We start from the raw sequence: 27,538 nt of genomic DNA on the forward strand, positions 1-27,538 counted from the left end.
TCCCAATACTGAAAAAGTGGAGTTTCTGCCCTAAGTGGGGGTGCAACTGCTCTACCAGCAGCTGAAGAACATCAAACATCTTATGTCCAGCCCAGTGCCTATCGGCATTTTGCTTCATGACTTTACGACCATGTCTGGCATTCACAAGCTGCTGACTGGGTGCACCCGATCCCCACAGAGCCCGAAGACTTTAGATCCCTGTGGAGCACACGGTACCCACGACACCCAAAAGCCGCCGGCTTGCCCGTGCGCAGCTTTCAGAAGGGAGCTCAGCACAGAGAGCAGGGGCTGCCGCGGGATGAACTTCCAGTTCCACGCCTGAGGGTCACTCGGGGGAGCAGCTCGTGCACGGGGACTGCTCCTACGGCCATGGCAGGACAGCTCTGTCCGCTACCAACCGCTTCGAGCCCCTCCAGAGCCGGACCACCGTAGTGTTTGCAAAGGTGGGAGGAGTCGAGTGTGCGAGGGGCGGAGGCTGCCGACAACTGTGCCGGGAAGCGCTTTCGCATTGCCGGGTGTGGGACGATGGCCGGCGGCAGTAGCATGGCTCAGGGACTCCTTCCGCTGCTCCTTGTAAGTGCCTGCCCGAGGGGGTGAGCGGCACGGGCGGCGGGGAACTGGGCGGGCGGCGGGGACAGACCGGCTGGGCAGCTGCAGCCGGGCCGGGGGTTGCCTCCAGGAGCGCTGCCTGGAGCAGTGCCCGGAGTGCTGCCGGGCTGCTGAACGCCGGGAGCCCCGACAGTCGTTTGTGTCGAGATTTCAGCCGATTCCTCCTTTTCCTTTAAGAAACTCACCTTCATGTTCAGGCAGTTGTGATTTCACTGTCACTTCTTGGAGTGTCTGGGAAAGGGAAGTAGGCATTGTGGAAAGAGGCTGGAAGAGGAAGGGAAAGGGGATGGATGCAGGCGGGTATCGGGGACCCCGGTCGTGTGCCACAGCAGCGAGGGGACTCGACCGGAGGGGACTCGAGCGGACAGGAACAGGCAGCACTGGTTGCGTATCTGCCCGAGTAAAGTGCCACATGAGTTGAAGCCGACCTGCACTGCCCCTCAGGGGATCTGTAGCGAAGTGATCTGGTAAAACCGCAGAAAAGTAAATACCTGTGGCAGGGGCGTTTGAACCATACCGACGGTGACTCAGAAGAACCTAGAGAAATAGACCCAAGTCCAGTGGCATGAAACACCGCATTTACTGGAAGTGCTGGGGCAAGGCCTTATTTGCTTGCTTTAGTCATCCCATATGGATGGAGAGTATGAGTGTCTGCAGCTTCAGAGCATATCTGTCACCAGTAAACTTACTTTTGCAAATGATCACTTTAGAAGTGCTACCGTCGATGAGGAAGGTAAGGAAGTGTGTCAGTCTCTGCGACACAGGGACCTGCACTGGTACAGGTGCATCAGGCCAAAAGGGCTGTAGTGTCAGCAAGCTCCAGGCAGGAGATCCAGGAAGAGCCAAATGCACTGGCTCTGGCGAGCTGCCCTGTGGCAGCCCTGCTCCAAGAGCCCCGAGATGGGATATCTGAGAGTCCAAGGCATGGTAGCAGGATAAGGCAGGTCACAATAATCCCTGCTGCATAGCAGAGCCGTGACCTGCCTGGAAGTGTGGATGCAATATAAGGGCTTCCCCAGCCCCAATTCTCACCTGTTTCTGAGAGAAGTCACTGGAGTTCACATTCAAAATCTCTTCACAGTGTGGTTATGTTGTTAACAGTGCAGGTTTGCTTTGGGGTTTGTCAGGTTAAAATCAGGTGTTAAGATAAAAATTACTCAAATTCTGATCTGATTTACTATATAACAGGCAGTAAATTATTTAAAGTGTTTCAGAGGATTGCCTCTTCACAAAACACTAGAGCATAGTTAAATACAAAGAAGGATTTTAATTTGCTGAGGAGTGTGTACTATCCGTTTCGGTACAGGAGCAGCAAACAACCGGCAGAAATGTCAGTCTAGCTACAACAAGATAGTTTGTAGTATCTTGGAATTATCCAGAATAAAAATTAAGATAAAAAACTATTTTATGTTATCACACAGCTCTCAGAGAATAATTCCTATTCTTATTTTCTGCTTGTTCCCAAATGGCAGCACCCCTTAGAAAGACTGTAGCACTCCTGACATGCTCTCCATTTAAAACGAAAAACTGTGGTTGTTTTCTCTTTTTCTCATTAGCATGATGTTCCATTACTTCTAAATCAGTAAACTTGGGCAGCTTTTGACATAGTAGTTTGGTTATACCAGAACATCAGTTTGTTGGATGAGACCTCAGTTTTGCAATGAAGTAGCAGCAGTTGCAGGGACAGTCATGCAAAATAGCAATGGCCGATGTAGTTAGAAAACATCTAATCTTACTCTGTAAAGCTGCAAAACCACGTAGTGCTCAAAGACAGATTCTGAAAGGAACAGGCCATCTTGAGGAAGTGTTATATAAATGTTTCATAATTGTCCAGTATGCCTACAGAACAGCAGTTTTCTGGAAATATAGAAGACATACCTTTGAAAACAGGACTCCTACATTACTGTGCTGATCCTTCCTTCTCATTTCACAGACAACTAATGCATGCATTTAAAGGTATACATATAAATAGCCATGAAGTCATGGGGGGACCCAAGACTCAAGTGAAATGAATAAAGGCCTTGGTCCTGGAAATGTTTGTTTGCTCATGTTTCTATAGTCAACTGCCTTTATCTTCACTGAGCAAAGAGAAAGTGCTAACAAGAAAACTCTATTGTGCTACAAAAGAAAAGGGGGAAGAGCTGCCAAAATTCTATGCTGTCCAGCTCTTGTTCATCCTTAGTCACATCACCAAAGCAAGGTGGGAGCTGTTAATACTGCTCCAGCTCTCCCAAATTGCATAGTACTTAACGGGTATTTACTAGTACAGTACTCCTAAATAAAAAACCTAACCAAACCCCAAAACAAAACATAAACAATCAACAAAATGATCAACCATACAAGCCCCTCCTCCCAATATGCTGCTGTAATTTGCAGGTGGGTCAGCCAAGATCTGAAATAGCAGTGGACTGATTTTGAACAGCAACAATTTTAAGACACTGGACAGTAGCTGAGGCTTTTTGCTCTCACAGGCACATGCATCTCTCTTGAAACTTAAGTAGCTCAGGATGCTTCTAGTCAGGGGGGGAATACCATAAAAGATTTTGGAACAAAAACTACTATTTCTATTTGTTATTTTGGTGCTAATTACCACCTTCTGCCTTGGAAGCAGAAGTTACCAGAGTAAAAGAGCTAAGGTAGAGAATCCTCTTAACAGGCAGCAGGAAATTACTTACACTTTTAAAAAGCGTTTGAGAAAGCATTAACCTGTTAGGGTTAGTGCAAGGGAGACCAGTTACATAGAAAGCTGCATTAAAATGGAGCTAAGTCTAGCAACTGTTAGTCAAAAGTACCAGAAGAAAGTCAAAGTGCAGAAAATTAGTTCGTTTTTCTCAACTTCCACTACACAAAAAAAGAAAGAAAAAGCCCCTCTCCCCCAGCTTTTTTTAACACTCAGAAAGCCCCTGATGAGCTCATGCATATTGCCCCATGTAACAGATATGGAGTGGAAAACCAGGCCACCAAACTCTGAAGGCATTGGCCTTCTTATCCATAGGCATCTATGGATTAGAGATGGGAGAAGTCACTTGCCAACAATAAAATGTGTTGTAAAGACAACAGGAGAAAGCAGAGACAATTTTTCTCCCCCCAGGGTTAAAAGTTGTAAACTTTCACAAGTCTTGTATGCAAATAACATGTTCACACACCAGAGCTGAGATTACAAACCCATAATGAGATTTTTCAATTGAAGGAAATTGACCCTTTATGAAGAATACTCTGACATAGGAAGAATTGAAGGCCTGTGAATTCCAAAATCACACAAGTATTTGAAGAAACTAAAATTCCTGTCACTCTGCCCGGGAAAACAGATGAAAACAGATTTTATTAGTCTCCTTAGGGGCCTGTTGGTGAAAGAATTTTGGAGGACTCTGTAGGAGTGAAGGAGAGGTCTCTTAAGGCCCAGGCAATGCAAAAGGAGAGAAACAAGAAAATTTGGGCACATCGTAATTCTTATGGGTTCTGCTAAGCTTATATATATCCCTGATTGGTTTATTTTGTTCTCATTTACTGCTTAGTTCAGTCTAAGTTTTCAGTTTAATTATGACAACTATATTTTAGGTTAAGATGAGAAAGGTAGAAGAGAGCTCTTGTGAGTCATTTTAGTATGAAAACAGCTGCTGTTTGTACATGTTGTGAAAAAGCATCTATCACCCTGCATACGTAAAAGCCCCTGAAGTGCTTGCTTTCCACTACTGGCAGAGGAAGGGAAGCTGTTCAGTGGCAAAAAGGAAAATGGTTGAGATGCATGCAGAAAGTTAAATGACTGTTGACTTCTTTTTTCCTGTAAGACACACCAAAATTTTTATATAGTACCTGGGTTGCTTTTAGCCAATGTAGGTATTTGGTGCTGCTGAAAAGTCCAGTTCTGAGAAGTGATCCCTACTTCTTGTAAGTATACCAGGAAGTCCATCTCCATGAGCAACAACAAAGGGCTTCCATCAAAAAGTGTTGCATTTCTGTCCCCCTGCACTGTATCAGTGCAGCTCATTTATATAAAGGTGCAAGCAGGTGGTGAAGAGATATGTTTGCATCATGAAGGCTATGTCTTTGCACTTACTGTGATTGCAGGCGCTCAGTAAGCACATCCCCCCAAAATCAGCTAAGTTTTACTGATGTTAGTCATTTAGAAAGATGTTTCCTTCTTTCATTATATCACATTTTCTGCATGACTCTGGATGTTTGCTTGCTTTGTGCATGCTCTGTGCTTTGCAAGTGTCCTTCAATTTCTCTGGTGCACCCAGGTGGTGTCTGTGGGTATGTTGTGATAATCTTCACTCTCCCTTTTCTCTTTGCTGTTGCCCAGGGTTCTTCTCCCCTGACCCTCCTGCAAAAGATTTGACTTCTCTGTTCCAAAAGCGGAGATTTGGGTACTGAAAGCAGGATGCGGGGTGTCCTGTGGGTGCAGAGCATTGCCAGGTGTGGCTTTGTAGGCAGGTGAAGCATTTTAGTAATTATCTTTTAATCAACTTTCTACCCCAGTTTTTAGTGAGGTGTTTCTCCAAGGCAAAAGGAAACAAATCACACTACTTTTACATGCCCATTTAACAGTTTCTATTAAGGCCTTACATTAACTTTGCCCTTTTAGCATCATTTCCCTGGGATTCCAAGAAAAGCACCCTCAAAGCTTTGGCAGGAAGAGAATCAGCACTGAATGGGGGAAGTGACAGGCTGAGCATCCATACCCACAGCTTCTCAAGTGCTATACTGCTTTATAGCAGCTTCTCCTCCAGGTGCAAAGAAAGTCTTCTTCATTTTAGCCTAGTAATTAACATTAAATACATTTTAAAACAGGTGGCTGCTAAGGAAAAAAAAATGCTTTTCATCTTCTCATTTCTGAATAGATCAGGGGATCAAAAGAAGTGGCTACATGTGGAAGTCAGCAGACAGTGGTCATACTGGTAACTTCACTTAATTAGCCATAGATAACACTTCCTTCACTTGAGAGCCCAGTTTGAAGTCCAAACCCGTTCTCAGTAATTTAACATTTAAGACAATTAGAGTTTTCTGCCTCTAACTAAAGTTACGGTTGGCATCCAAGCGGTTTCATGCAAAATAATGAAGATTGAGTTAATCAGCCATTAAACATCACCAGATTCAAAGAGAAATCTTTGAATGTGCATGTCCCTTATTGTTGGCAATAACAGATATGGTCAAATTTGTATTAAGCTGCAATTCAAAAATGTTCAAAGATAACCAACCATTCAGATTAACCTCTCTCAAATAGCCAAGACAAGATGAAAAATAAATTAGTCCAGTCAAAGTTTTGCTGATTAAAAATGTGAGTGAATCTGTGATCAGTGGGATTTCTAGTCCATGCAGTGCACCATTGGTATAAGGATTTGGAAACTGTACTGCACCTCATTCCCCTCTAATCTGCTTTGCAAAAAAATGTACCCTGCCACCCCTCTCCTTCACAGCATGGGTTGTTTTGCTGTTTTGCCAGGACGGTAGCATGGCTCTGTTTCTTCCCAGGCATCATTTCCCTCCCTCCTTCAGTATCACTCCCAGTGTGTATCTGAGTCTTTTGTAAAATACGAAACATTTTTCCATTCAATTAAAGAGGAGCAATAACAGTGAATGTAGAGCTCATCTTAGATGTTAAGACTTCAAACTCTTCAAGTCAAGGACTGCTTTGAACTATAATTAAGCATATGATCATCTGTTATAACAACACCCATGTATGGGCTTGTTCTTAAGCATTAATGTTCAATCAGTAGCTGTAGTGGGAGTGTTCATAGCATTAAATCTGTGTCCTTATTGTCCATTATCTCTTCTGGAGTAATGAATACCTTTAATAAAAGGGTGATTATCATCAATATGTTTAGCAATAGAGTAATGGTACTGATGTAACAGTGCCAGTATTAAAACACACCTGTGGTCTTTGATAGACTTTTTTATGTAACTTGTTGTTCTTCTCTCCCAGGTGGTGGCCTTAATTATTGAAACACAGTGCAAAAATCAGACTGAAGCTACAATGCGTATAACATACAATCAATTAATTAAAAAGAAGATAATTGCTAAGAGGGAAATTAATTGTAACTGGGATGAATACATTGTAGGTGTTCAGTGTTGCAAGAAATGTGAACGTGGTGAGTATCATTATAAGACTGTTGAAAAGTCATTAAGAGTGGAAAAACAGCATGCACAATTGCTTTCTGCCAGGATAGCTAAGCGGCATGCTATGGTTTTCTGGAGGTAATGCTCCATTCTAGCTGTATCTTTCCCTACTAGAGGGCATGAGACGCTTCAAAAGTATTTCTTGAGCTGAGTGAACCAGTAACTTTTTACTACAGATGATAGTTCTCACAAAACATGCTTGTCACAAAAGAGCAAAGAATTACATACACATATGTAAGAGAGGTTAAAAAATTGCAAGCATGGGCTTTTGCCTACAAGACCCATACATTCATGGGGTTTCCAATTTCATATATATAATTTTGTTTGATATGTCCTAAATTGGAGGGAGAAGGAGGATGATCAGATCTTGTGTATGCTACATTCCTGAAGAGCATAAACATATGCATAAAGAATATAGATTCTGTCCATATTTGTAAATCAGAAAGTATTAGGGATTAGAAAGAAAGGCTGACATAGGTCTTAAAGCTAATGGCTTCTGTCCAAAAATATTGCACATCCTAATTCTTGGTTTTCTCTCTACAGGTTTTGTTAAAAATGTCAGCTGCCCAACAGATACTAGCAAACACTGTGTTCCATGTGAAAATGGAAAGGAGTACATAGATCATGTCAATGATCTGGCCAAGTGTTTGAGATGCGCTTCATGTGACAGCATATTTGGTATGTCTATAGAAATAGCTACTGTAGCAATGCTCTTCCTTGATACAGCATTTGACTGAAAAATTTCCACAGCCCATGCGTAGTGGATAGCAAGCAGGTGTTTGAGTGTTTTAGTATTAGTACATGCAGGAATTCATGTTTAATTCGTAAGTTTATTCTCCAGTTCCCTTTCACCAAGCACAAAGTTGCAAAAAGAACAAGCTATGTTGGTCCATTTTTTTCTCATTATATGTGCCTTTGCTCACACCAAAGTAGACCCTATACAAACTGGTTAGAATTATGGAAGAAAAGTTCTCACTCTTCTTTTTCCTTTATTTAAAAGAAGAGGGGTGTTGTAAAAGCAGGGGTGGAAGATTTCCCAATGGTTTCCTCCATAGTCATTTATGTAATTATAATATTATTTCAAATTGCTGGAGCTAATAGAGTGATGACTTTTATAAGCTCAAGATGCTGTGTGGGATATAGGTTCAAATTAGGAGACTATGAGGCATGCCTTACTGGGTTAGACCAGTGGTCCATCTACCCCAGTATTCTGGGTTCAGCAGATGCTATTCTCAGAAAACATGAAGAAACCTGTACACTTTCTGAGGTCTATTCCCCACTAAGTCTACTAGCATCCACAGCTGTGGGAAATAACATTAGAAGGTCCATCCCTACCTAGTCATTTTAGAATCTATCTCTGAACAATTTGTGCATGAACCTGTTAGGGGGCACCAGGTTCCAGAAATTCATGACCTGTTTCATAAATATACACCATACTTTTTTTTTTTCTTTCTTTTTTTTTCAGTTGATTAACCTGATCTCCTACCAGTTCTACCAACTGTCCTGTAGTTCTACTGTACTTGGATTTAGGGAATGCTGGTTCTGCATTCCTCATATTGAAAATCAAGTTTTGTGACTGGAGAGGTAGCTCTTTTCATTAGCTACTATAATAAGCGTTTCTAGATGGGTAATTAAATTGAGTACAGCAGAGCAATTTGATGTTTTGAACATAGCCACAAAGGAAACTATTTGTTAAACTGAAGGGGAAATAAAAAGTGTGACTAATGGGATTACTAGTCATATAATGCCACGGACAACAATGTAGTAGAAGAGAAGTCAGTAGAAAACACCAGGCAGGAGGAAAACTGCCACTGAAGTTCCGTGAGAACCCTTCTTAGGATTGTTCATGTTTGAGATTTTCATGAATAGCTTCAGCACTGGTTTTACAGTAGAGGTTCATCAAATTTGAAAGATAACCTGGTGTCCTGCTACAGCAGGGCACTGATTATGACAATTCAAAACTTCACTTCTATTCCTATATGACTATGAAATCAGCTTTCCTACTACAATAATATTTAATGCAGAAAAAATGTTTCATAGATGGAGATAGCTACACTGATGGTAGGAGAAAAAAAACACATTTCTTTTGATACTGAAGTAGGGAATATGCTAGTTAAAGAGAATAGAATTCCTCACACACCTTGGAGGTCCTCAAGAAGAGATAAAACTTCTTGTCTGCCAGGGAGAGTAAAGAACCTGTCTCTGGCATCAAGAAGGGAGATGGGCTGTGTGATCTGAGTTTCATTCTGGCTTTACTCTTCTGGATGGGAAAAAGCAGCTGACAGCATTTGGCAGCGCAAGATGTGTCCTCTTCTAGGAAGTACTTTATCCTGTGATCAGCTTTTTGAGCTCTTGGCCAGCAGAGGTCTCTTTGCCATCTTCGTATTTCCAGCTATGCTGTTCTTGCAATTAAGCTTCACTTGTGCTAGCAGTGATAGACCTAAAGTCATCTGAGTGTGAGGACAAGAACTTGTGAGCAGAGGCCTGCTCTTAAGACCTGCTTTTTCAAACTAACAAACTTTAAGAAATATATTTTAGGTTTGGAGGTTGAAAAGAACTGTACCCAGGCAGAGAACACAAAATGCACCTGTGCAAAGAACCATTTTTGCAGTTCTGAACCATGTAGGCATTGCGATCCTTGTACCATGTAAGTTTATGCCTTCATCATTTCATATAAAATTACTAATGTTCTATGTTGTCACACTTTTTCCTAGCCAGTTGAAAGACAGAGGATAAATCAACATATAAACTGAGGGAAGACATTAGTTTCTCTCTGCACTTAGCTTGTTGAGTTGATTTAGCTCACTCAGCTTGTGTCCATGCAGGCTTTCCAAAGGCATGCAGAACTTGTGTACATCCACCAAGTCTGTATATATTTCTTAAAAAATGTAACAAAGTTTTTCAGCTTTTCTGTTGTCTTTGTGTGATCTACTGTTGTTACATCTAGAAAATAATTTCCACACCTTTTTCCCCTCCCATACCTTTCCATGCCATTTTCATACCTATTAAATTCCAAGCTCAAAAAAACTTCACATATGAAATATTTAGCTGATAAGAAGTGTTAGAAGATTTTGATTTGCTCTCTTGAGTGTTGATGAACAGAGATACAAATCCCATGATAATTCTTCTTCATGTCTTCTGCAGATGTGAAAGTGGTGTAATTGAAAAACAATGTACTTCAACTTCAGACACTGTGTGCGGAATGAAAGGTACCATTTTAAAACTTACCATAGTCTAGCATCTGTTCTGAGAGCTGTATTTTGAATTGTACTGTTTTACACAATGGCTCCTAGCAATTCCTGAAAGCTAAGAGCTCATATCTGCTGGATCCTATACTGACCTGTGAAGCATGATTGCTCTTTTCCCTTGATCACTGTACAGATGCAGGAGCGATTACTCCTTTTCAGGGGTGGCTCATGATAGATAAGACTTAAACAAAGAAGTAGCTTCTGCCATTAGGAATCAACAGAAAGGCTTTTATAATCTGAGACAATCTTGTTTAAAGTTTAGAGAATGTTGCTGTACTGCATTTCTTGACTTAACTCTCAGGTAATGTTTCCAATGTTCCAGCACAAACAGGAGCACCATGGTGGGCCATAGTTTTGGGAGTTTTGTTACTACTTCTAGCAGCTGGAGGAATAATGTGTAAGTGATTTCCTAGTCCTTATATCTATCATACTCTGAATAAGATATTCAACTGCTTACTCAGATGTAGTTTTATGTTCTTGGCATCCAGAGGAGAGATATACTCTGTCCTGGATTTTAAAAATGCTTATTTGTTTCAGACTGCATAAGACGAAAGTGGTTTAATAAAAGGAAAAGGCTCCATGAATTCCCCCAACCATACATTTCTGATGTAAGTATTGTTGCTTAGATCACAAAAACCAGCTTCATGCAAGAAACTCTGTTCCATTTAAATTACAGTGGAATTCCACAAACATGCACATTCCTCTCTCTCATGACATTTTTGAAGTGAATTTTTCCATGAGGACTCTTTTGGAGAAGTAAGAGAAACACTGGATTATTTCTGCAGGATTTGTTAACATACTCCCTATGTACATGACCAAGGTCAAAACTTCACAAATCATCAGGCCTCCAGTGCCCCAGGTTACCTGTTGCAGTGCATACTTTTAGGCAATAGTGATTGTGAGGTGATTCCTCAACCTCACCCAGGTCAGAAGAAGTCTGTCTATCCAATCTCATTCCCTCACCCCTCAAACAGGGGAATCATGGAGAAAATGAAAAGAAAAATACAAAAATCACGTCACGAAATGTGTTTATCCTCTCATAAAAGATCAATGTTTTACAAAACTTGTTTCTACTCATTGCTCTCTTGTTTCTCTTTTCAGGAGATAGCACTTCTCAGACGAGGTAAGAGACAAGTAATTTCTCAAAATTCAGTAGAAGAAGAAAAGTAGAGACATGCAAATACTCCACTGAGAAAAAGGGTATTTTTGTGTAGACTTTGCTGCTGACTGGAACTGTCATTCTAGTGCAACAGTGAACACTTTGTAAAGAAATGTCAGTTCATATTGTGCTTATTCAAGCATTTAGCTGGTATCATGAAAGTTTCGCCTCAGGAGAAATTTCTGTTGTAGAGGAAGCAATCGCAATTACTATTTGACAACAGGTGAAATTCTGTTCTGCACTGGATACAGACACTAGGAGGCAGAATTTCTAAAATCATGGATAATTATAATGGAGTAATCCCACATGCAGAGGTGGGAATCACAGAAACACAAACCTGCCTTATGTTCAAGGGCAAATCCACACTAGCAACACACAGTAGGAAAAGAACATAAGCTCCAAGGCTGTATCACAACAAAAAACCTGTCCTGTTCCAGGCCCTTTCCCAACACTCTTTTGATGAAAAGAAGTACATGAAGGATGACCAGACTTTAATGATAGAGAAGGACAGGATATCTTACAGAGGAAACAGATTCTCTTTCAAGTGGTAGGAAGCAATGAGTTACCTAGCATTTGGTAGGAACGTGTAAAAGCTATATATTGTAAAAAAATCACATCTAAAATAGTCTGGGTCATGAATACCTGAAACTGCATTTGTTTTGGATATAAAAATGATCAGTTCTTAGCGCAGGTGATAAAAAACAGTGAGATATAAGTTACCACAGTATTAATTTCCTTTTATGCTTTTAGATGTTGATTTGAGCATCTATGTTGTTCATATTGTGGAGGAGATGACATATGATGAAGCACTGAAATTTGTTCGTTGTCACAAAGTACCACAAACTAAAATAGATGAGATTATTCGTGATAACATTGATACATCTGAGCGGAAGATCCAGCTTTTTCAAGTCTGGCTTCAAAGACATGGAATGAATGGAGCCTATGAAACCCTGATAAGAAGCCTGAGAAACCTTAAGATGCGTGCTGTAGCTGATAGAATTGAGAGAAAACTACAGGCAGCTGTTTCCAACTGAGTAAAGGGGGAGAATTGTACAATGATGACACTCAGCAAAGCAGCATAGGGAGCACTCAGGAAGGTAGAAACTTGTGGCATTTCACGACACAGACTCAAGTTGATGTAGAGACTCAAATCCCACTTTATTACAACTAAGCCCTTTTTATCCCCTTGTTCAGTATTTTCCCAACCTGCACATACATACAACATTCAATCTCATTGGCCCCTGTAAAACTCTCCAGGTAAATAGTCCAATCACAGTGTTGCAGACCCTCTCACAGCCCACACATCCTCTGGCTTTACACATCCCAACTCATTGCCCCAGGGCTTGTCAAACCACCAAGACCTCAGATCTCATTCCCAAACTGTTCTTCATGCAAATCTCATCACCTTCACTCCCCACATCCAGGTATAGGAAGAAGAAATAATGATATGGTATGCCCCTGTGTTACCTAAGTGATGTAGTGTTTTACTTACATGAAACTTATGGAATGTTGCGTTTTTCAAAGTGAAATCTCTGGTGTTAAGATTCTATGAAATATACCATGAAGAATACTTGAACAACAACAACAACAGCAAATGATCTAATACACACCTGATGAATTTTGTATAGTGTTGAATTACAAAGGTGTTGCTGGGTAATTAAATTCTAGGCTACTGTAAATGGAATTTCTCCCTTGTATAAAAGCACCTCTGTGTGTGTGTATACAGAGCTTTGTTTATGTGTGTGTATTTATATGTATACATGTGTGCAAGTTTTCCATATAAAAACATGCAGTGCTAAGTAAAAGTTATGTCCCTTATGCTCTGCAATGATTGCAAGCCTTTTCTAATGCTAAAAACCTGCAAAGAAGAGGAGCTGAAGCAGCACAGCAACACAATGGTGCTTGGAAGGCAACCTGCAGAAGCTACAAGGACTCCATAAGCAAATGTGCCACACTAGCTCTTCTAATGCAGGAACTGATACAATGAAAACATCTTTGTCATTAAATAAAAAATCCACATAGTGCGTGTCTTCCATCCTTCCTTCTTATCATGCACGCTACAGATGTCATTTTTAAGTTTTCTTTTACTCGGGTTAGTAAATCACAGAGACTCCAGAAAAAACTCACCTCACCTCTCTTCCATTATACAGGGCTTTGCTCCCACGTACAAAGATCCAGCAGCCCTGGCTGCTTTGCAGCAAGGCCTTTTTCAATCACACACCCATTTATGCAAAATCTTACAAAGCTTTTCAACAGCAGAGGAGACTTTGGTAGGAAGGCTGAATTTCTTCAGGTCATGCAGAGAGCAGGTGTTCTTTCTTCTTTAGCTCCAGCATCAGTTCCATAGATTGAGAGAATCTCCAGCTGAGTCAAGACTCAGACAAAACATGAAGGGGCTGCCTGGGCTTGCTCCCAAGTGCCAGCCAGAGTGTGCTCCTGCTGGATAGAGTCCAAGCATGGGCACCAGTCCCCGGGGTCTGGGAGGGGGAGGGCAGGTCTGGCGGCAGGGTGCTGGGCACTGGCAGTCAACCCCTGGGCAATGCAGGGTGCCCACAGCCATGAGGCATCACTCCAAGAGGTCATGTTCCTGGGAGTGAGGTGCCTCGGAGGGCAGTGTGTGCGCCTTAACACCAGCTGGAAATCTGTGTGTGGCATTGAGTAGGAGCCTGGAAGGAAAAGCAGGCCTTCAATTAGCTTCAAAATCTTTAAGCCTTTCATAGGCTTGACCAGAGCTCTGAAGGGCACAGGGCATGCTTTGTTGCCAAGCTCAGACCCAGTTTAAGTTGTACAGCTCTTCCACAGGTCTCAAGCACCACGCAGAAACTAAGCATTCAGAAAAATGTTCCATCCTGCTTTGGAGCCTCTTGCCTCTAACCTTCCTCAGTGTCTAATCAATCAGCTTGCCACTACCATACTGCCAAAATCCTCACGCTGAGCTGCTTTACAAAGGAAATCCGTCAGGCTGCTACAGCTGGATACTTTAATAGCCATGCACCAGACCTGCGCACCGATGAACAGACTAAGGCATAGTACTGCATAAATTACTTGTGTCTGTTCTGTGTACAGATCTGACATACTGCAACAGTGTGCTGCTCATTGCCGTGTTCTGGCCAGGCTTTACATATGTAAGAGAATAAAATGTCTACCTTTCAGAAAAGCAGCATGGCAGTTGTGTAGGCTCTGCCATCTTTCCTAGCTTGCAGTTCAGTAGAAGCACAGCCAAGACAGGAAGGAAGCAAAGCTCCATGCTCTCACATGCCCTGATAGACAGGCCTGTGCCATGTCCCACCCAGGAAGGCATAAATGTAGCTTAAAGGTATGTTATGTTGGCTGGTGCTTGGCTTGACCTTTGGCTTTTCATATCTTCTGGCTTCATCTCTCAGAGTGAGGCACCTGGCCACCAGAAACTGAGGTTACCCACCTCTCAGGGCTTCAGTGGGTCAATTTATAGAACTGATCTGAACTAGGCAGATCTTAAAACAGAGGTACCAAACCTCATAAATTTGTGGCAGTGAAAACGATGAAACATTCTTCTTTCATCACACTGGAATTGCCCAACCTCAGTATAATGAGGAGGGTTGAAAAAGAAAGTCCTTGAGTCATATTCTACTTCTGCAAGAGCTGCAAGGCTGAACCCAGACTGCCGTTAACTCTAGTGGTTAGCAATGCATCACAATTTTTTTCTCAACTGGAACACTGTGCATCAAATAACAGAATTGATTCTATTGGGCAGCTGGTTTTCCAAAGGAGTGGGTGGATGTCTACATTGAAGGTAACAGTGCAGCGTAGAGCCATCTGATCAAATTTAAAGTACCTGGACCTGGGATCAAAACTGACCTAATTCTGCCAGCCCATAGAAATACACCCAGCTTTCCACTGCCTCCTGCTTCTGACCCCATTTTCAAACCAGGGCTTATGGGCGGAACAAAAAAAAAACCCAAACAATACACAAAGAAAAATCCAAACAAACAAAAAAAAAGAACTAAAAACACCACAAGACTCTCCTGATTTACGGTAACCCAGCATCAGAAAAGCAAGTGGAAACAGAAACTTGCCCAGGGAATGACTTGGCACACTTTTAAGAGCAGATTACCAGCGGAAGCTCTTGGGCAGCCAAAGATTTGCAAGAACACTTGCATTTGTTATTTAAATAGCAAACCCAGAGCAATTGTTATTTAAAAACAACAACAGAAGAACAGGAACACAGAAATGAAAGGCTAGGAGGATGATGTTACCTCAGTCCTGAGAATCGAAAGTAACCACAGGAGCCAGGGTGTGTTCAGAAATTCCACAAGCTGTTTTGCTGCTCACCCGCACTGCAAACTGCAGAGTAACTTCTGTTGCCCCGCAAGTAAACCAAACACCTGCAAGAAGACAGAAACAGGGTTATTATTATTGCAGTGTGGCACCAGGAGGAAGCAAAAGCAGCTCAAGACAGCTCTGTGATACAGGATTGCTGCAACATGAAATAACTGATTTTTAAAGTCATCTTGCAGGCTGCCAGTTCTTCAGAACACATGGCTGAGGAATGAAGTGCTGAGTACAGAGTCTGAAATGTTTCTGTACATGACAAGCATATTAAAGCATGAGATAGCCGTAGGCATATTTCCTATACGGAGGAGAGGAAAGGAAAACAATACAAACTAATTTGTGAGAAGAATAAAACTGTATTGGGAAAAGCCTCGGAGTTATTTTTTCTGAGGGAAGATAAAACCCCAAAACTCACATTCCTGTCTTACTGTTTGTCGATACTTTGATTTTGGACTTGAAAGGGAAACTCACATTCCTGCTATCCCACTGATAACAAGAAGAAAAGCGCCTACCATATTTACTGAGTCTCTAGTACAGTCACTAGCTGTGCTTGAGAATTACAAGGGATGTGGGAACAATCACAAACGTACAGTCAGTGTTTTCTGGATAGCTATCCAGCAGTTTTAGTTCAAGTTCCTTTCCAAACTGAAAGCCCGACTTTTAAGGCAGACAGAATGCTAGAGGGCCCTTTTCCATAGTGTGGCAGGATGGCCATGATCTGGGGTGATCTCAAAGGGTTTTGAGGTTTAAGGTTTGTCTCTAAGACACGAGGACACCACCTATTCCTGTACTTTGGGACACAAGGGGCATAAGTGCCCTGACAGTGCCCTCTCTTTAATCCAAGAATGGATAGTGGTCATTAAATAATTCATAGGATGATAGAATGGTTAGTATTGGAAGGTACCTTAAAGATCATCTAGTTCCAAACCCCCTGCCATGGATGGGGACACCTTTCACTAGACCAGGTTGCTCAAAGCCCAATTCAGCCTGGACTTGAGCATCGGCAGGGGTGGGACATCTACACTTCTCCAAGAAACCTGTTCCAGTGTCCCACCACCCTCACAGTGAAGAGCTCTTTGTTAATGTCTAATCTATTTCAGTTTAAAAATATTCACCCTTGTCCTATCACTACTTGCTCTTGTAAAAAGTCCTTCTCAACCAACACTTCAGTTCTTCTCCTCAGGGCTACTCTCAATACAGTCTCCCCCAGCCTGTAGTTGTGCTTGGGATTGCCCCACGTTCAGGATCTTGCACTTGGCTTGGTTGAACTTCATGAGGCTGGCATAGGCCCAACCCTCCAATTGTGTCAAAGTTCCTCTGAATGGCATACCTTCTCTTCCAGTGTTTCGACCACACCACACAGTTTGGTGCTGGTAAACTTGCTGGGGATGCACTCAATCCCACTGTCCATGTAACCAACAAAGATGTTAAACAGCACCTGTCTAAACAAATCAAATCCCAAGGAACACTGCTTACCACTCTTCTCCACTTGGACATTGAGACAGTAACCACAACTTTCTGCGTGCAGCCATCCAGCCAATTCCTTATGCACTGAGTGGTCCATTCAGTGTTTTTGAACCTCTCAATGAAATCTCATCAGCTTTAAATTCCTTTAAACTTGTCTAAACTATAACCCACTGCGCTGGCGAGGGGCGGTGGTTGTGTCCGGGGGAGAAGGGAGGCAACAGCCAGCGCCTTCCTGGCGCTCCTAGAAGGCACAGATCCAGCTGCTGGCAGACCCGTTCCCTGCCTCTGCTCAGCAGGTGGCAGCCTCTGTCCGTGCAGTCCCGCGCGTGTCTTCTGCTGGTGCCCTCGCACTCCCCGGGGCTGGCTTGGCAGGCATGGACAGCTCGCGGGAGCTCCCTTCCCGTCTGCTTCCCCGCCTCTCCGGCTGGCTGCTCTCTGGGGGATGGATTATTCTCAGAGGGTAAGGACATGTTACATATGAGCTCGCACACAAAGAGAGCAGCACACTGGCTATGACAAGAGCACAAAGCCTTGTCCTGCTATTGCTGAGCCTGCCGTCAGGCTGAGCCAGTTCCAGTGCTGCTTTTACATGTGATCCCTCAAGTCATGTTCCACAAGACTTAACATTACACCTACAATGTCATAAAACATTGTGTGACAGCTTCTGAACACTTCTCAGATTTGAGGATGAGCACAGCCTGACCCCCTTCAACTAGCGCCAAGATTAAGCAGCTCAGGAAGTCCCACACTATAGAGCAGCTGATGACTTGGCATCACCAGTTTTAAGTTTTGTAACACATGGAAAAAACTGTGTCATAACAACACATCCAGGCTGCAAACTGGACACTAAAATCTGGAATTGGCACTGTTACCGAGGTATGTGCAACATTACCTGTGCCAACATGAATATGCATTGCAGTGAAGTCAGTTATGAATGTTCACATAAAACAGTTGAGAGACATGCACATAGTTGGTACTTACACAGCTGTCCAGATACCAAAGGTAGGTATTAACAGTGGCCAAGAAATCCTACAAAAGACTAGGCTTTTACCTAGTGTCCAGAAATTGTGCGTTCCTAAATTTGGCCCTCTGAAGGGTATAATCCACCATAATCAAGTGAAAAAGCAACTGGTGAAGATGGGGGAGGAGAAGGTGTGGGTGGTGACAGTTTAGAGGCTTTCTGGAGGAACTGGCTTATGATTTACTCTTAATTGCTACAACATGCTATTGTAAATGTCTTGTTTTCTTTCTCTTCCAGGCTTGTAAGTTAACATATAATTTTAAATAACTTTAACTATAATTTTAAATGACTATACATTAAATGCAGTTTTTACTTCTGTTCTAGCTATAGAAATGTTGGGAATGACCACCTCAGGAAGCTTGCTACCAAGACTTTTTTTTTTTTTTTAATCCTACAAAATTTATGGCTGTTGCTTCCATCAGAAAAACTGGAATGAGTATGAATGCTTGAAAATATATAATCCTCTACCATGAGACATCAGAGCTTCAAAGTACACCATGTTTCATGCTTTTTGTAAGCTCTGGTTTTGTATCTTTAACAAACAGCAAATCAGCAACTAGCTGTCCAAGGTACAAAGCTGCTTAACTGACATGTCTTTCCTAAGAAATTTATCTTATTATATGAACTTTATTCAGATTTAACTACAGCACTCAAAAGCCTTGCCCTGACATCAGGCACAGTGGTGTAAGGAACTTCCAAAGAGCGTCCATGAAGAGCCTATGAGGAAAGTAATAAACAATATTACTCAGTGCAATTTAAATAATAATAAAAGGCTACATGGGCAGGTGTTCTTAGGTACCCTTTAGGTGAGCCTAAACCCTAACCCTTTAGGGAGCCCGGTATCAGTGGTTATACACACTAATAAGTACTTCCAAGGAGATTCCTGCACTCTGGCAACACTGCAAGGTACTTGGGTCTCAAGCCTATGCACTGAGTTACATTTACCTGGTGACCCAGAGAATATACACTACAGGGGAGAACCAAGGAGATACATAGAAAATTTGTGGGGTTATTTGTCCTCTCATCATTGCTTTAAAACTGTAAGACCTACTGTCAGTGCAAATTTTTAGGCTTTCTTTTTCTTTGTAAATGAAAACAGATGAGTAAATTCATGAGCTGGAATTTGGGAGCTGGACACAAGATAAAAGCTCTGTTCTGTGCAGGGGCTGCATTTGAACAGTCTTTCAGAGACCAGCTTCCTCCTCCCTCCTCCAAAGGCATTCCTACATATATCACAATAAAAATGCAAACATCATCCAGGAAATTCATTCAACATCCCCTAACTCATCCAAGTCCAAAGGAACTACTAACAGAACATGCAAAAACATTACTCAGAAAGAAATACTGTTTTTCTACTTTCTTCTCTCAGCTGTGGACCTATTCCAAAGATAGTCATGTATTCTTTTTTTACTTAAATGGAGGAAATAGTTCTTCCAAATGTGATTGAAAATATTGTTGGTGAAATTAAACCAGTACATTACGTTTGGACAGCAACCAGGTCCAGAAAATTTTAGCAAAGGAAGTGTTAGAAGCATAAGTAGTTTGAAATACAACTTCAAGTGAAATCCTACTTTGCTTGGATTCAAGTTAGCAACAGGGATCAAAGAGGCAAACTACCCCAGTTCTAGAAAGCAAGATTTTTTTTCTTTTCAAGGCTCTAATCTGTCATCAGCTTATACTCACTATTTAACAAATCTGGGCAGACACTGTTAGTATAGGTAAGTCTATAGGGGACTCAATGACAGAGCCAAAAAAGCAAAGCAGACTTTTTAAATCTAAAACTACTAGAAGAGCCTTCTTGGAACTAAAGGCATAACTTAAAATGGGATGATGCCTATCTCTTTGGTACGTTGCCACACTATCAAACACTGAAATGCAAGTCAGATGTTCCTTCTTCTTCTTCTTCTACTCTAACCCCATAGTAACAGGCACAGTAGATGTTAATATTCACATGAGATGTGACAGAACCTGGCTGGAATCCCCTTCTCCACTCTGGAACAGAAAATTGCATGCAAGTGTCCCACCTCCCGGAAGTCTAAGTCTGGGCTGTTTGAGGACATCTCTTTCCTGATCACACTTGTTGCAGCTGTTTCAGTATGTATAATTGAATATTCATTGCTGTGAAAGTTTGAAATTGATTCCCTCTGTTCAGGGAATGCCTAAACTATTAGGTTATTCACATGATTTTCCTGCATGACGTCCTAATTTTCCTGCACAACATCCTCATCTCTAAATTGGAGAGACATCAACTTGATAGGAGAACCACTCAGTGGATAAGGAACTGACTGGATGGCTGCACTCAAAGAGCTGTGGTCAGTGGCTCAATGTCCAGCTGGAGACCAGTAACAAGTGGTGTTCCTCAGGGATTGGTGTTGGGACCGGTCTTGTTCAACATCTTTGTTGGTTATATGCACAGTGGGATTGAGTGCACCCTCAGCAAGTTTGCGGATGACACCAAGCTGTGTGGTTCGGTTGATAGGACGGAGGGAAAGAATGTCATCCAGAGGGACCTTGACATGCTTGTGAGGTAGGCTGATGCCAACCTCATGAAGTTTAACCATGACAAGTGCAAGGTCCTACACCTGGGTTGGGCACAGCTACGGGTTGGGCACAGCTACAGTTTGGGCAGAGAAGAGATTCAGGGCAGCCCTGAGGAAGACTTGGGGGTGTTGTTCGATGAGAAAATGAACATGAGCCGGCTCCAGTGTGTGCTTGCAGCTCAGAAAGCCAACTGTATTCTGGGCTGCATCAAAAGCAGCGTGACCAGCAGGTCGAAGGAGGTGATCCTGCCCCTCTACTCTGCTCTCGTGAGACCTCACTTGGAGTATTGTGTGCAGTTCTGGTGTCCTCAACATAAAAACCACATGGAACTGTTGGAACAAGTCTAGAGGAGGGCCACAAGGATGATGAGGGGACTGGAGTACCTCCCATATGAAGACAGGCTGAGAAAGTTGGGGCTGTTCAGCCTGGAGAAGAGAAGGCTGCATGGAGACCTCATAGCAGCCTTCCAGTACCTGAAGGGGGCCTACAGGGATGCTGGTGAGGGACTCTTCATTAGGGACTGTAGTGACAGGACAAGGGGTAACGGGTTAAAACTTAAACAGGGGAGGTTTAGATTGGATATAAGGAGGAAGTTCTTTACTGTAAGGGTGATGAGGCACTGGAATGGGTTGGCCAAGGAAGTTGTGAATGCTCCATCCCTGGCAGTGTTCAAGGCCAGGTTGAACAGAGCCTTGGGTGATATGGTTTAGTGTGAGGTGTCCCTTCCCATGGCAGGGGGGTGGAACTATATGATCTTGGGTTCCTTTCCAACCCTAACTATTCTCTGATTCTGTGATTGGTTATCTAGTGGACCACATGCCACAGGGAAGACAGCCAAGGAACTGTCCAAAACCATCTAGTGCACAGGGGCTCAGCAGCCAGTACTGAGAATTCACTTGTAGACACTGGCATCTATTGAGGTATTGGGTATCTAAATTCATCTGCAGGTTAGACTGTAGGAGGTAGCAAGAGCTGTGAAGGCAGCTCTTGCTACAGTTTTGCATTGTCACACTACATTGTCCTTTGGGATTTTTTGTTTTGTTTTGTTCTTTTTTCTGGGACTTTCTTCTTGTGAGAATGCAGTACTGTTTATGGTATTAAACAGGAAATTAAGTCTTCTAGCTGAGGTAAACCCCAAGAATTTTTCCTGTTAAACAATGGACTCCACAGGGAGTTCCTATTTAAAAAGAAAGGGCTGGAAATTCCAGTCACCTTACGATAAATTTACACAAGTCATGCTGCTAATGCTTACTTTCTGAGACTCCTGAGACTAGAAGGGACTTTGAAAGGTCTTTTACTCCAGTCCTTTGTCCTGAGGTAGGATTAACTACAATGTTTTTGTCCTACCTCAGTGATGGAGACTCCAAAACTCTAGGTAAATCGTATTGAAGTTTCACAATCTCTACTCTTATAAAGTTTGTCTTAATATCAGAACGAACCTTTGGTGTATTTTCAGCCTGCTACATCTTGCCATATCTTGTATGACATGGAGAAGAGACGGTTCCATTCCTTTTTACAACAGGCTTTTACATATTTGAACGTCTTTATCATGCCTCCTACCTCATCTTTTTTGCTCCGTTAGGCTACGCAGTGGTAGTTTGTTCAACCTTTCATTGAAGAGCACCATATCCTGCACAATGACAAGAACACAAACATGTAAAGAACATTTTCTTCTGCTTTTCTGCATGATCACATAAGCATAACTAAGCATGTTAATTCATTTGCTTAGTTATCTTTGAAACTTGCTAATTAGTCCTCAAAGTAGGAGTGTGTTTTCAGATGCATACATTTCCGTGTACATTGCAATCCAGAATTAAGCACATAGGGGCTTCTGACTCTCCCTCACGTGGCAGTACTATGCTTAGGAGTAAATAATGTCTAAGCGAGGATTCTTTTTGAAAATCTTATGCTCAAAAAAATTCAGTCTAATTCTGCTAAATCTCCTGTATCTATTACCATGTCAGCTAATGAAGCAAAGTTCATACAGTTAGTGCTTTAATTCCACAAGTAGTTGGCAAAAATATAATGGCTGAAATTAATTTCCTTGGCCCCTAACCAGGCACCTTTTGCAAGTGTGAAGGTATTCTACAAATGAACAAGTTCACTGTCATAACCAGACCCTGGCCAATTCTGGTTCTTCTCCACATATCCTCTAAATATTGCTTTGTGAGAAGCACCATGGAGCTGGGCTTTGTACAAAATCATTGGGCATTACAATGCTTCAGATTTCATTTCCAGAGGAAATGTTGCTTTCATCAGGATGAAGTCTGCATTCACCTACTTGAGATATACTATCTAAAAGAGCTCTGTACGTCTGTTTCCTTTATTCAGCTGTCATGCTAAGGGTTTGCTGAGGAATTCTCTCTTTTCTGACTCATTGTAACAAGGCCACAAATATGCAGTGCATTTCTTTAAATAGTTGTCTTTTTCAGTTATTGTGTCAGGGCTTTAATGCATTTTGAAGTCTCATGGGATCATTAAATCATTGGAAACATTAGGAGTTCTAACTTCAAAATTGCAAGAACAAGACGGTAACATTTTGTGCTAACCAAATTACATAACATATATACACAGATTTTATACATATATACACACACACATATATATATGAGGTGATCCTGCCTCTCTACTCTGTTCTCGTGGGACCTAACCTGGAGTATTGTGTGCAGTTCTGGTGTCCTCTACATAGAAAGGACATGGAACTGTTGGAGCAAGTCCAGAGGAGGCCACGAGGATGATCAGGGGACTGGAGCACCTCACATATGAAGACAGGCTGAGAAAGTTGGGGCTGTTCAGCCTGGAGAAGAGAAGGCTGCATGGAGACCTCATAGCAGCCTTCCAGTATTTGAAGGGGGCCTACAGGGATGCTGGGGAGGGACTATTCATTAGGGACTGTAATGATAGGACAAGGGGTAACGAGTTAAAACTTAAACAGGGGAAGTTTAGATTGGATATAAGGAGGAAATTCTTTACTGTAAGGGTGGTGAGGCACTGGAATGGGTTGGTCAAGGAAGTTGTGAATGCTCCATCCCTGGCAGTGTTCAAGGCCAGGTTGGACAGAGCCTTGGGTGACATGGTTTAGTGTGAGGTGTCCCTGCCCATGGCAGGGGGGTTGGAACTAGACGATCTTAAGGTCCTTTCCAACCCTAACTATTCTATGATGCTATGATTCTATTCTATGTATATATATATATATAACACCACTCCTTGCTGTGACAACACTGCCACTGTACCCATCTTCTAAGTATTTAGTTACAAGACGCAGCCAGACTGCTACCAAGAAAACTAATGCAACTGTCACTTGTCTAAAATCAGTTCTTTCCTGGAATTAGTCCTTAAGATTTAATTTCAACATAACTCTTATGTTTTTTTGTGGCCACAACTCTTTCTGAATCACTCTAATAACTTTCTGAATCATTATAATTCATCAACTCCTACACTGCTGGGGCACTTTAGGCAGTTAAAAAAGTTGCTGACTCCTTCTTTTAAGACATAACTCCTGGAGTGCCTTACCTTGGCTGCTGTTCCCACAAGGTAGCTGACACACCATGGTTTACCATACATCATTACTGTGCCAGCAACAGCACAGCCACATTAGTTATAGACAATAATAACAAGACAGAAGAACACATGAAATAAATAGAAATATATTTAGATTTAAAGTTTTCTGTTGCAGCTCAGTAACAAATGCTTAACCTCCTAGGAAAGGACCCCTTCCCTAAATACAGAAATTCAGGCACTGTTGTTCAGAGCATAATTCAGGATGTGTGTACATAGGATTTCCAATGAGAATATTGCTCAGTGCCAGAGGAAACTATAGAACCCCTTATCACCAAAATGAAATCTTAATCTAAACTAAATAATTTGATATCAACAATGCTAAACACATTGACCAAGGTAAATAAGTACTTCTATCTCTAGCTCAAAGGCTTCTTTCCCTCAGTTTGAATATAAATATATTCTAAATTGGTTATGAGAGCACATGTGACAATCTAGATGGAAAAAAACAAAGGTGGGTACTGGGAAATGGGCATCATGTACCCTAGATCTCACATATGTATGTGTCCTGCATGCCACCCATTACTCATGCTATCACAAGATGGTTGAGTTCAAGATCCTCAGGGCAGTGAGAAGAGCGTGCAGCAAGCTCACTGCCCTGGACTTCAAGAGAGCAGACTTTGGCCTCTTCAGCATTGTAAATGTAAAGAAGGGATGTTTCTCAAGTACAAAACAACACAGATGTTCTGGCTGCCTGTATGCTTGTTTGATATTTTTTCTGCCCTGACCTGATCAATGTCAATTTCAGGCATTTCCCTTGCCATTGCTGTAGGTAGTGCTGCTAAACACAGCTGGTTTCTGATATCTAGCTATAGTCAAAGAAAGTGCTTCCTTGTTTATAATAAGCTCTAAATCAAGCCTAAATTATTAGAAGAAAAGTCCCTTGGAAATTAATAGATTGAATTTCCTTCACATTTAGATGGCTGGCCTAACTAACTTATTTCAACAGAACTACTTTTAATTTCTACCAATGTCAGTTAAAGTGGAATTGTAATAAATTAATGTTGGCTTCTCACAGGACTCAAACTAGATCTTCCAGACAGTTGGTAGAACCTAATGGCTACCTACAGCATCATGCAATGGCTGCAGAAACTTTCAGTTCCATCCATGTATGGAAAGAATAAAAATAGAGAACTGAAAAATACTCTGGTTTTGAGATGTGTAGGAAAAAAAGCCCAAACCAAGAGCTACAGTGTGTTACATCATGGTTAATCACAGAAGAGAACTTCCTATTACCTAAAATAGAAGGAGAAAGGAAAAGGAAATATAAGACATACAAGTTTGATACTTACTGAGATGTTGACCCAAAATAATTTCAGAGCCTAAATTTAAACAAAAAAGTATATTTGGGGTTTGCGTCTATTAATTCGATAAATGTCTGTATTCTGTTTTCTTAGTTTTTAAGTTAAAAAAAAAACAACAATGAAACAGCATAAACATTTTACTGTCTTTCAGAAAGCTGGGCTGTTTAAACAGCTGCAGGCATACCACTTCAAGTGGAAGATAAAACTTGCATGACTAACAATGTGACAGTGGCTCCACATAGGCTACAGCTGCAAAAATTTGGTTTTCCTTCTTCACTGTTAAATGAAGATGTCAAAAATAAAAGTTAAACTGCATATATGGTCACACATCTTTCTCCCTATCCTTCATTTATCTATTCTTAAAGTTCAGGCTATCTCTTTTCTTGGGTTGTACTTAAATTTCTGTCTTGAACTCTAGCACCTGAAATGATGAGGATAGAAATACACCAGAACTTCTAAGCTATTTTTTTCCTCATGCTACTTAAGGGTCATAAAGTCAGTGTACCCTAAAGCCCACAAAATCCTATGCTATAGGCTTGTGCATTTTCCCTAAGATACAGGTGCCTAGCCCTCAGTTATTTCCTGGGGTAGCAGGATCAGTGGCCATGTACATCACTGCGCAGCACAGCAGTGCCCAGCCGATTCCCTTAGTCCCCTCCAGTAAGCCATGTACCCAGCTCTCCTTTGTCACACAACTGCATCAGCTGCACTTGGAATAGCACAGCCTGTTTCTGCAAGAACAGCACATCTGGTGCTGTTGAAGAAAACTGGATTTGTTACATACACATAGACTGGGTGTGCAATGCACACAGGCTAGATGTTATGCTCCTTGAAAACAATGGAGCTGCTGTTCAGACCTGCTGCAGACCAGCAAAGTGTATTTGTGCTCAGGGAAGACACCAGCAAGGAACAACCTATGAGTGCCAGAATAATTGGTGCAAGCTACTGCTAGCCACCTTCCTCAGGAGTAACCTGAGAGCACACAGGATCTGAGCCAAAGAATTGTTCTGGCAACAGAAATAGCTTGAACCTGGCTACCTTGAGTTCCTCAGCTCCTCCTATCCAATATATGCCCATCTTTCTCTATCTTGGAAACCACCATGAGCAGTTCAGGATTGCAGACAAGGAGACAGTTCCCAGCTTTATTCCCACGATCTGCTAATATATACCTGGGGCAAACAGGAAAAAGAATATTCGATGCTTTGCCTTGTCTTGAAAGCATCTGCTTTTGTCATGGTTTAAGCCCAGCCGTGCAGCCTCTCTCACTTCCCCCCTTTCTCCTCCCTGCTCCCAGAGGGATGGGAAGGAGAATCAAAGGAATGTTACTCCCATGGCTTGAGATAAGAACAGTCCAGTAACTAAGGTATAACACAAACCACTACTGTTACCACCAATAGTAATAACGATAAGGGAAATAACAAGGGAAGAGAATACAACCTCTCACCACTCACTGACCGATACCCACACTGACCTGAGCAGTGAAGAGAAGAAGGAGAAAAATTACTGCTACTGCCAAACCCAGGACAGCTTCTCACCTGGCAGTGGTGCATCCTCTCCAAGAATCCTGTTCTGCACAGAAACTTCCCACTGTTCCTTGTAAGACTGCCTCTAAAAGAAGAAGGGGTATTTTTACCAGACTTTCTTTCAGGTTCTTAATTTTCTTTCCTTTGTCACAGGTATATTCTAGGGCAGTAACTGGTAGAAAATATACTTCTACCAAGCCCACAGCTTTTCTATCCTAGTTATCAGAATGAATCAGAAGTCCTGCCTTTCAGGACACATTGCCTCCAGAGCTTGTGCCTCCCATACCATCCACCCTTACAGAGAGAAATAGCCCAGATTTCAAGCACCTTTGTGGAGCATTTCTAGATGTTTGCTTTTCCTCTGTGACATCCTAGTGTGCTTTTTTGCCCGCTCCCCCAGGGAAAGGCAGTGACTCCCTGTGTCTGGCAAATTTGCTATGACATACAATGCATCTCCCAAAGAACACTCCACAAAAAAAGCTTATTCCCAGCACTGTTGGCCAGAAGAAATTTGCTGGAGAAGAAACAAAAGGCTGTTTCCACAGTGTCATAAGTATATTTTTTCCTGTCTTCTCAATAAAACAGTCTTAAGAGCTCTGCACTAAGTGGGAGCAACAAGGCTAACACCAGTGAGATGAAATAGAAGACAGGATATGTCTGTGGAGGAGATGAAGATGGCA

At 42.0% G+C, this 27,538-nt stretch overlaps 1 protein-coding gene and 1 long non-coding RNA gene across 2 annotated transcripts; one reads left to right on the forward strand and one right to left on the reverse strand.

Moving 5' to 3' along the window:
• The first annotated feature begins 480 nt into the window (after positions 1-480).
• Positions 481-13,150, forward strand: FAS (Fas cell surface death receptor). The gene is given in 10 exon segments (XM_031044660.2): positions 481-573; positions 6,533-6,698; positions 7,270-7,404; positions 9,265-9,373; positions 9,871-9,935; positions 10,297-10,371; positions 10,512-10,582; positions 11,076-11,097; positions 11,884-12,162; positions 12,165-13,150. Coding segments are annotated over 10 exon segments (1,110 nt in total). The 5' UTR covers positions 481-525; the 3' UTR covers positions 12,305-13,150.
• On the reverse strand, positions 12,273-26,929 carry LOC115945666 (uncharacterized). The gene is made up of 4 exons (XR_004079945.2): positions 26,871-26,929; positions 22,034-22,103; positions 15,369-15,497; positions 12,273-13,799 (listed from the first exon to the last, which is right to left on the reverse strand). It is a non-coding gene; the product is annotated as an uncharacterized lncRNA (long non-coding RNA).
• Positions 26,930-27,538: the final 609 nt, after the last annotated feature.

This window comes from Melopsittacus undulatus, chromosome 4, assembly GCF_012275295.1.
Source record: "Melopsittacus undulatus isolate bMelUnd1 chromosome 4, bMelUnd1.mat.Z, whole genome shotgun sequence".
Classification (NCBI taxonomy): domain Eukaryota; kingdom Metazoa; phylum Chordata; class Aves; order Psittaciformes; family Psittaculidae; genus Melopsittacus; species Melopsittacus undulatus.